Source organism: Aedes albopictus, chromosome 1, assembly GCF_035046485.1.
Source record: "Aedes albopictus strain Foshan chromosome 1, AalbF5, whole genome shotgun sequence".
Classification (NCBI taxonomy): domain Eukaryota; kingdom Metazoa; phylum Arthropoda; class Insecta; order Diptera; family Culicidae; genus Aedes; species Aedes albopictus.
In genome coordinates this window covers 135,901,000-135,911,561 of record NC_085136.1, presented here as the reverse complement: position 1 = coordinate 135,911,561, position 10,562 = coordinate 135,901,000, and the positions used below count along the sequence as shown (strand labels likewise).

General features: G+C 44.0%; 1 protein-coding gene across 1 annotated transcript; it reads left to right on the top strand.

Annotated features, from left to right (window-relative positions):
* The first annotated feature begins 325 nt into the window (after window positions 1–325).
* On the top strand, window positions 326–1,603 carry LOC109415638 (uncharacterized). Its single transcript, XM_029852495.1, has one exon. The coding sequence runs from the start codon at window positions 326–328 to the stop codon at window positions 1,601–1,603; it is 1,278 nt and encodes a 425-aa protein (XP_029708355.1).
* The last annotated feature ends 8,959 nt before the right edge of the window (window positions 1,604–10,562 follow it).

Genomic DNA, 10,562 nt, shown 5'->3' with positions numbered 1-10,562 from the left:
ATTCGCTGACTTACCTTGAATAGTGCCTAATTAATTCCATAAAAGTTGATCGAGTGTCAGGTTCTGTCAGTGTCCACACAGGCAGAGTGGAATTTTAGTAAAATTTCAAGGAACTAATAGTGAATTCGGACCGCCGCCAGCTCACGGCGGTGCTGTTGTTAGGCGAGTTACCAACACGGACGTGGTTTCGATAGACTCTGTCAAACAGAGAGGCCCGAGTGCAAGTTGGTGTCAAAAATAGTCCAAAGTCAGTTACACAATATCTCGTCGCGATTAAACGAAACAGTGAAGTGAATCCGAAAAAGTTCTAGCGATACCCGGTCAAATGACCGGTAAACCCCCGGGGATCCCAGACAACCCTATTGAACATCAACGTTGCGTCAGAGCCCCGGAATGGATGCTAAGCAAGGACGAAATGGGCCAGGCCATGGTTCTTATCCTACGCTGCAAAGTCCCCGAAAACGTAACGGACGACCCTCAGCTGCCGGATCCGTTCATCATTGGCACATCAGTCCAGTTAGCGGTTGGTGAAAAGGAAGCTCGAAATATGAAAGCCTGTCGCGAAGGTCGCGGCTCACGTTACCTCCTCCGTACCCGAAGCATAGTTCAAAAGCTGACGAATATGACCGAGCTAACCGACGGCACACTCATTGAGATATTTCCACATCCAACATTTAGCACGGTACAGGGCATAGTGTATGAGCCGGATTCCATCAATATTGATGAGGAAACCATCAAGATGCATCTGACTTCTCAAAACGTACACTCTGTTCGCCGCATCAAAAAACGAATGTATGGTAAGCTCAGGAACACACCAGTGTTAGTTCTATCGTTCCATGGTACAGAGCTTCCAGACCACGTGTACTTTGGACTGTTGCGGATCGAAGTTCGAGTCTACTACCCGTCTTCGCTAATGTGCTTCAACTGTGGAACTTACGGTCACCCACGGAAGTCATGCCAACAGCCTTGTATCTGCCAGCAATGTTCTCAACCGCTGAACGTTGCAGAAGGAGAGCAGTGCGAAAATACACCCCACTGCTTCCATTGCAAAAAAGAACATTCTGTCAGATCTCGGGTTTGCCCGAAGTACAAGGAAGAAGACACGATTATCCACATGAAAATCGATCGTGGCATCTCGTTTGGTGAGGCCAGGCGCCTATACAACGAAGAACATCGTAGAGAAACTATTACGCAAATGATTCAGAACCAGCTTAAGCAAGAACTTGTTGCAAAAGACCAACTGATCGCAGCTCTCCAAAAACAAGTTGCTGACCTGGCCAAAGAACTTGCTTCCCTTAAATCAACACTTCGCGAACCACAGCTACCGCTCGCTCAACGCACTTCGATTGGGAACCAGGCTTCTACATCTGAAACAGCACCCAAGACGCAGCACCAATCCAGGAAAGACAAAGGTTTCGTCATGCCGCCTGCCAAATCAAACGATAATCTTGAAAACGGAATCGACAATAGCATTCGCACCAGGCGCCGCAGCAACAAGCGAGTGCTGGAGAGCTCTCCAACAGACCGCAACGAAAATCACGGTAAGCATGTGTCGCATCATCCAAGAACGACGAGTAGTACGACCAATACGGAAACAGGATAGATCAAGAATCTACTGAAAAAGACACCCCAATCTTTGATATCTTCCATGTTGAAGACACGATCTCGGAAGAACGACAGTCACCAAACAACGGAAGAACGAACCCCTGCAACAATCTCATAGAAACTGATTATGGATAACGACCAAATACCACGCTAGACTATACCACTCACCGCCGAACTTCCATCTCGGCTGCTTACAAGTGGACATTCTCGGCCTTGCCGGCCGCTGTTGCTTATAACTCTGCTAATTACGACCACTACATGAATTTGAACTGTGAACCATCGTCTAGTTCTACCCATTTTGATTCGCCAAGCGCGAGGCTTACCACGTCGACCCTGACCAGAGATGCCCCGGATCCGTCCGATGAGCCTCTGGCGGCAGAATAGAAGTACAAGTATAGAACGCTAGAGGCGCTGTTCCTCCATACAATGGCTGTGATCAAGATGTTCCATCTATAGTAGTCATGATTTTCCGAAAACGTAAACGCTGGTACTTAATGTGTCAAAATCGGATGTTGTTTTGGTATGTAATCAAGAGAAAATGGAACAATGAACGATGGATGGTGGATCAGATTTTGTTTTTGTGCAGCAAGAAATCTAAGCATAACAGTTTAAGACGAATGATAAAACCATGGTTAAAACTATGTGGAACTTCCGGAAGTTCTATTCCACAAATGATGGGATGCTACCTCCGCCGTGAGCTAGATTTTTGCGTGCCTTTACAGTTGATTTACTATGAAAAAAGTTTGATAAACTCCCATTCTTCAACACCCCCCTGCCCGGGAAAATTGTGGCCGGATATCAGCATTTCGAGTTGGGGCAATAAGTCACATTTGTTCTGACTTTATAACTGTTTATTTGCAACATTTATGCTTTGAGTTCACAACATACACATCTAGAAAACTAGGCTCGTCAACTGGAATCGTTGGGAACTGGAACCGTATAGGTTTCGTTAAAATTTTGTCGGAAAATGGTAGGTGCTGCTGCAGACACCGAAAACCTTTCAGCCATGATTTCAGCTGCAAATCCTGTTCATATTCCTTCACACAAATCTTCCATCGGGCCATTATCAAGTCTTTCGGCAATCTGTAAAAATTCAATAAGTAATGGTTGCTGCTAATGACTTAAAAATTGAAATACCTGTGAAATGATACTCCAAGACATCTCTTTTACCGGCTGGACGAAGCGGAGCTCTTGATAGCACACATTAAACCAATACTTGAAACACTACCGCGCGTACGGTCGAGATCAAATTCGTTGCCGTGATTGAATCTGTGTTTTTATTTTCAAGTACGGTTACTCTGATAACAAATGAAAGAATTTGACAGTTTGAGGACCGCTTCTAAAATAAGCACACTAGATGTTAGTCACAAGATCTGCAGCGCCATTGAAAGTCTAATATATGTCTATTGGCGGCAGTCGACGTGGGTAAGTCGTTTTGTACGGCAAGTATCCTCCCTTCAATTTATTCACCTGTAAATCAGTCAATCTTCCCAAACTTTCCTGCTGATATTGGTCCGACTGAAACCATTGCACTGCAGATAACAAACGCTATCAAGAACATCCATAGTGGATCAATCCTTCTTAGCCCATCGCGCGGGCGTCCTCGGCGAGGGGAGGGAGAGCATGCAGTAACCTCCCACCCCCCAGAACCGGGAGTGGATGTCTGGGGGGATAGGAATGGGGCCTGTCACGAGTGCCTTGCATTCCCTCAATCCTCCTGGAATCCAGTCGAGTCAAGCAACAACTGCACCAATACTGCAATGAACACATCCCATCGTTGGTCAACGCACACACGAACTAATGCCATAGCTCCTGACGATCGATATCGGCTACACTACACCTCCCTCAGCAAGCGTTTTGATGAGGAAAATACCCCCTTCACCTTTAGAAAAGGATGCTGGTCTGGCAGGAGAGACGCTCTGGGACGCTCATCCCAAATCCGTCGACCACCAAACTTTCAGCTCGGCTGTTACTAAGCGGACACCCTTGGCCTTACTGGCCGCTGTTGTTTCCAACTCTGCTGCTTATGACCATTACAGGAACCTCAACTGCAAACCATCTAGTTCTACCCATTTTGATTCGCCAAGCGCGAGGCTTACCACGTCGAACCTGACCAGAGATGTCCCGGATCCGTCCGATGAGCCTCTGGCGGCAGTCGACGTGGGTAAGTCGTTTTTAACGGCAAGTACCTCCCATTCACTCTTCTCGCCAGTAAATCAGTCAATCTGCCCAAACTCTTCTACGGATCTAGGTTTCACTACAACCAGTTTATCACGGAAAAGAACCGCCGTCCCTCAATCCTCCCGGAGTCCAGTCGAGTCAAACATCAACCGCACCAACGCTCCTAGGAACACATCCCATCGTTGGTCAAGACACTCACGGGCCAAGTCCAAATCTTCTGACGTCACGTCACAGTCGGACGACGACGAACGAATTATCGCAGCATCCTTTGCCTTGCAGTGGAACATATGTGGTCTCCGGTCACATCAAAGTGAACTCCAGATGCTGATCGCGAAACATCAACCCACAGTTATCGCCCTCCAAGAAACAAATTTAAACCCTCAAAAACTAACAGGAAAATTTCTTGGAAACAAGTCTTCTTCTTCTTCTTCTTCTTCTTCTTGGCGTAACGTCCTCACTGGGACAAAGCCTGCTTCTCAGCTTAGTGTTCTATGAGCACTTCCACAGTTATTAACTGAGAGCTTCCTCTGCCAATGACCATTTTGCATGTGTATATCGTGTGGCAGGCACGAAGATACTCTATGCCCAAGGAAGTCAAGGAAATTTCCTTTACGAAAAGATCCTGGACCGACCGGGAATCGAACCCGTCACCCTCAGCATGGTCATGCTTGGAAACAAGTACGACTTCTTGTTTAGTCATGGCTCAACTCATGGAAGACAAGGTGCTGATATGGCCATTTTAAGAGCGGAACTTCCTTCCAACGGATCCCTTTGCAAACCAACATCCAAGCGTTCAACTCTTCGTTCCGGTAAAAATCACAGTAGCTTCGATATACTTGCCGCCAAAGGACAAGACGCTGCGAGTCTAATGCAAGAATTACTAGATGAGCTTCCTAAACCAATACTACTATTAGGAGACCTGAATGCACACCATACCGCTTGGGGAAGTCGGTGTAGCGGTGCTACTGAAGCTAGAAAAAGAGGCGAACAAATCTTTGAACTTGTAGTGCAAAACGACATGATAATCCTAAACAACGGCTCGCACACCCGAATCGACCCAGTCACTGGAAACACCCAAGCTTTAGATGTCTCCTTGTGCTCTACATTCGTTGCCACAAAATTCAACTGGAAAACTCTGAAAGACTCCTCAGACAACGATCACCTACCGATACTAATCGACACGATGGACGCCGTAAATGATTTGCACACCCGTGCAAAGTGGCTCTACGCAAAAGCCAAATGGGAATGTTTTGAAGACCTCACGAGCAAAACTCTACGAGCAGGAAACTCTCTGACAGTTGAAGAATTTTCGAATAAACTCATCCTAGCTGCGGAATCTTCAATCCCAAAATCTGCTGCAAAACGCGGACCAAAGTCGGTTCCATGGTGGAGCGAAGACGTCGAAGTAGCAGTAAAGCTGAGACGTAAACAGCTACGGGCTCTACGACGGATGAGTAACGACGATCCTCGAAAACCTCAAGCACTACAAAACTTCCAGGAAGCTCGCTCAATAGCTCGCAAAACTATTGAGAATGCGAAGCAAACATGTTGGGAGGATTTCGTAACAAGCATCAACCCGAACACCCCGGCAAGTGAAGTCTGGAACAAGATAAACAGGCTTCAAGGCAAAAGGACTATCAGTACAATCACACTCAACCTTCCCAACGGCTTTACCAACAACGGAAAAGATGTACCGGAAGCTTTAGCGGACGAATATGAGAGCAAATCATCTAACTCGCATTACTCCGAGAAATTTCGACGGCAACACAAATTTGAGAGTACCATATCCTTGACCATATCCCAACACTCTCAACGACCAAACCTCTACAAGCGATACAACCCAAGTAACAATTTAAATTCCTTTTAGATTTGTTTATTTTTATGGAAGCTTTATCATAGCATGAAGAATTCATGAAATATTTATAGTTGTTTTTATCAAGAGAAAATAATCTCCGTTCGTATGCGGTTTTTACGTTTTCTTCAAGTTAATTTTGAAAATTGCGCATAAAACAACTTGATTCCCTAAGGCTTTTTCCTAACATTCCCTAAGATCTTATAATAAGTTTTAAGACGTATTTGAAGTTATTTTCAACACATAACAGCAACAAACTTTATTAAAAGTTTATGTTTCGTTTATTCAAGTACAATTCATCTGAGTTATTCTCCTTTAAAAACTTCTTAAAGCTTTCAATTCTTGAGCTAGAGCCACTAGTCTGGAACAAGAACTATGCGGAATAAAAAAAAATCTTATTATTTCAAATAATAAATTATGCAATGAATTGGCTTTTTTATGCAAATATAAACACTCAAACATTTTTGCTCACTGTTAATTTTGCCGTTTTGGTGCTCAAAAGTAATGATATCGACGAAATATTCATTTTATAGCCAATCAAAAATGCGAGTAGCTTGCTGAGGTCGTCCAACCTTCAGCCAGTTACTCACACAGGCCACAGCAGCTTGAATCGAAAATAAAATGGGTACTTACTGTGACTCTTCTCGTGCTTATGCTAAATAGTGTAATATGTACTAGTAAGTTTTAGAAATGCACTTATTAAATAGACAAAACTATAATAGAATTGGCACTTCCTGAAGCAAAATGTACAGAAACAACTTTCTAGCTCCAAAAAGGTAAACAAACAATTGTCAAAGGCTGTTACTCTTGAATAAAACGAATAAGTTTCATTTAAGACGAACAAATCTGCCTTAAGATCATCACTAGTAAAAACAATCTTCAATAAATGCTGTAGATTTCATGCAAGGCGACTTGGTTCCATCATTGTTTTGAGGTGGTTTGGATTAAAGGTAATAACAATTGATGGCGGCTGCATAAGTTTTGTTCGCTTGGAACAGCAGCCATGATTAGAAAGAATTGAAAAAGTGGCGTAGCCTTTTGTTTTTATAGGAAATTTATGTCTTCGTATATTAATGAATGATATTATTTTTGAGGCGCTTTGTTATTTTCGTATGTTTTGGGTGGCATATCAACGACAAAGTGGGTATGGCACGGAAAATTTTGATTCCCTGTCATCAATGATCTGTCAGGCAATTTTGATGCATTAGCCGTTTCAATTTGATGAAAATTAATTCGCAGTTAAATTAACATTTCATCCATGAAACAAAACTAGTTCGCATCTTTATAATGCTGAGGTAAGAGATTTCATTTATCATGCACTATTAGCATTTTTGAGAAAGACAGCTAAAAGATCAACATGCTTCAAGCTATTCTTGTTAAAGTTTTATGAAGTTCTTATAACCAATCATCAGTGTTAGTACATAAATACAACTAGTTTCAAAGCAGTCTTCAAAACCAGTCTTGAAAATCTCCTGGAGAGTGGGCCAGATTAGTCTTATGGATAGTTTATACATATTTTATCTCGGATTTGCAGAACAAAGAGCTTTATTGCTAAGTTTTATTATTCAATCTTAGAAATTACTTCAAGATTGCCACAAAAGTACAATTGTTACTTGGGAACACTGACTTCAGTAGAAGAACTGATGTGGGCCCTTGATCACAAAAGTGGTCCTTCAATAGGCGCAGACAATATAGGCTACCCAATGTTGCAACGACTCCCTATGATTTCCAAAGTTGCTTTGTTAGAGCTATTCAATCGTGTCTGGGACAGCGGGAAGTTTCCAGAGCAGTGGATACTAGGTACAGTTCTACCAATCCCCAAACCGGATTCGGATCGAAGCCTAGCAGATGGATACAGACCGATAGCTCTCTTAAGCTGTTTAGGTTAAGTTTTCGAGAGAATGGTAAACCGCCGCCTCATTACCGAACTCGAAACAAACAAAAAGCTAGAGTTACGTCAACACGCGTTCCTTTCAGGTAAGGGTGTCGAATCCCACCTAGCACATTTAGAGTCTCTCCTCTACTTTGATATGAATGAGCATGTCGAAATTGTGTCCCTCGACATATCGAAGGCCTACGACACAACATGGAAACCTGGAATCCTCCGTACCCTGAAAGAATGGAAGATCTGCGGCCGTATGTTAAACATGCTCTCTAGCTTCCTTGCTAACAGGCGCTTCCAAGTCTGTGCGAACGGAACACTCTCAAGCCCCAGAAAACGGAGTTCCTCAAGGATCTATTCTATCAGTCACGCTCTTTTTGGTGGCCATGCAACCTATATTCGACAAAATACCTGCAGACGCTGAAATCCTGCTTTACGCCGATGATGTCATTCTGGTCGTGAAGGGAAACAATCGTTCATCAGTTCGCCAGAATATAAGAAAAGCCGTCAAAGCTGCCACGGAATGGGCTGCTAGCGTCGGATTCTCTATCGCTCCTTCTAAATCTAAGCTTCTTCATTGCTGCCGCCAACGCCACCGAAAACGAGGTCCACCCATTAGAATAAACAATTTTCCTATCCCACAAGTACGGAAAATGAAAATATTAGGAATTTGAGTGGACTCGAACATCAATTTTAAACAACACCTAGCTTCAGTCAAGAGTAGTTGCCGCGCAAGGATCAACATTCTTCGAATCCTAGGATGTCGGCTAAAGAGAAGCAGTAGAGCCACCCTATTAAAGGCGGGATCAGCGCTAGTAGTATCAAATTTATTTTTCGGGTTGGGACTGATCAGTACCAACATCGAAGACATGGAACGGATATTAGGGCCAATATACAATGCAGTAGTACGCTTGTCTTCCGGGGTTTTTGTTACCAGCCCTATCCCCTCTGTCATGGCTAAAGCTGGATGCCTACCTTTCCACTAATACAACGACTGGCACAACTCGCAGTACCGCTACTGGAGAAAACTTCGACTGCGTCCAACCACCCTCTGGTGTCAAGAGCTAGAACCCTGCTTCAGCAATCTACAGGTTATACTTTGCCTAATGTATGTATGCCCCACCCTCCGAAACACCGATCGAGAATGGAACACACACGCTCCACGTATAGATAACCACATTAGAAACAACATCAAAGCAGGCGCAAACAAGAGTATCGTAATCCCAGTGTTTCAATCCTTCATCACAAATCGGTACCAACATCACACCAAGTGCTTCACGGACGGCTCAAAAGACGGCCCCTTCACTGGCGTTGGGGTACACTGGGAAAAAAATCTTCATTCCTTCTATGTGTCCGGGACATGGATTTTTGCAATGGGGGTAAACAAATGTTTTCCATTAGTGCGACTCATACTTTTGATGAGGCACCATACAGCAGCGACTCATACAATTTAGAGCACATACTATTCATGTGCTAATTTGCCTGCGTTATCGGGTATTGGTTGCATATGCATATACTTTGGATGTGGTTTGGCACATGGATATTTGCCATTAAGTATGAGGCAATTTTCCTGAGTGTAGTGATAGGGAACGAGGAGGATAGCCACTCTTTACCAGATGATTGTAGCATATTTTCAGCAGAAGCGTACGGCCTCCTGACTGCCGTATCTAACTGCAACGATAATCAAGACACAATCATACTTACTGATTCCGCTAGTTGTTTAGACGCCATCCAGGGAGGTCGGTCTAAACATCCATGGATTCAAGCAGTAGAGAACATCTCAACAGAACAGATAATCACCTTTTGCTGGATCCCAGGTCACTGTGGTATCAACGGAAATGAACGAGAAGACGCACTGGCCAAAGAAGCGCGCAACAAGCAAAAGCTTGACATCCCTATACCTGCTTGACATCCCTATACGTCATAAAGGCCATAAAGCGGAATATCTGGTCAACATGGGAGAACGAATGGCGTCAGCACCAATTGCAGTTACGGCAAATCAAATCTTTGCCCATTAAATATCCGGATCGTAAATGTGCATCCGAACAACGAGTTCTGACGAGGCTATGAATAGGACACACTCGTCTAACCCACTCGTTTATAATCAACAAGCAATATTGCGTTGGATCTTCCTCGCGAGCATTCATTCTTGTATCTTCGCGATCCATTATTCGCAAGCATTCGTTTTTGCCTTTCTCGTACACTAAGTGTACTGGAAAGGCTATATGTTCACTCCAAAAATGACTTTTCGATAGAAGGCCCGGAGGGTCGAGTCACATATACCAATCAACTCAGCTCGACGAATTGAGGTGATGTCTGTGTGTATGTATGTGTGTGTGTATGTATGTGTGTATGTGTGTGTACAAAAAAACTCACATCACTTTTTGGCAGTAAACCTCATCCGATTTCAATGACCGACGGTTCATTCGACGCGGAATCTGGTCCCATTGTTTCCTATTGAAAATGGTTCTAATCGGTCCAGCCGTTCCGGAGATATGGCCATTTAGGTGTTCCGGAACGGTACCCCAGGAAGGGACCAGATATGAAAATGCATCAAACCTATGCATGCGACACATCAAACCACGGCATTTTCAATAACCTGATGAGCGGTAAGCTGGAAAATAGTCTCAGACCATATCTGAACCGGTAGTGTTCCCGAACCGGTTCTGGGCGTCCCGCTGGAAGTGGCCAAATATGCAATTGAACCAAACGCATGCATGCGATACACCAAACCACGGCATTTTCGATGACCTGATGGATAATGAGCAGGAAAATCATCCCAGACCATATCTGAACCGGTAGTGTTCCGGAACCGGTTCTAGGAGTTCCACTGGAAGTGGCCAAAAATACAATTGAACCAAACCCATGCATGTGACACATCAAACCACGGCATTTTCGATGACCTGATCAGCAGTAAGTAGGAAAAGAGTCTCAGATCATATCTGAACCGGTAGTGTTCCGGAACCGGTTCTAGGCGTCCCGCTGGAGGTGGCCAAATATACAATTGAACCAAACCCATACCAGCAACACATCAAACAACGG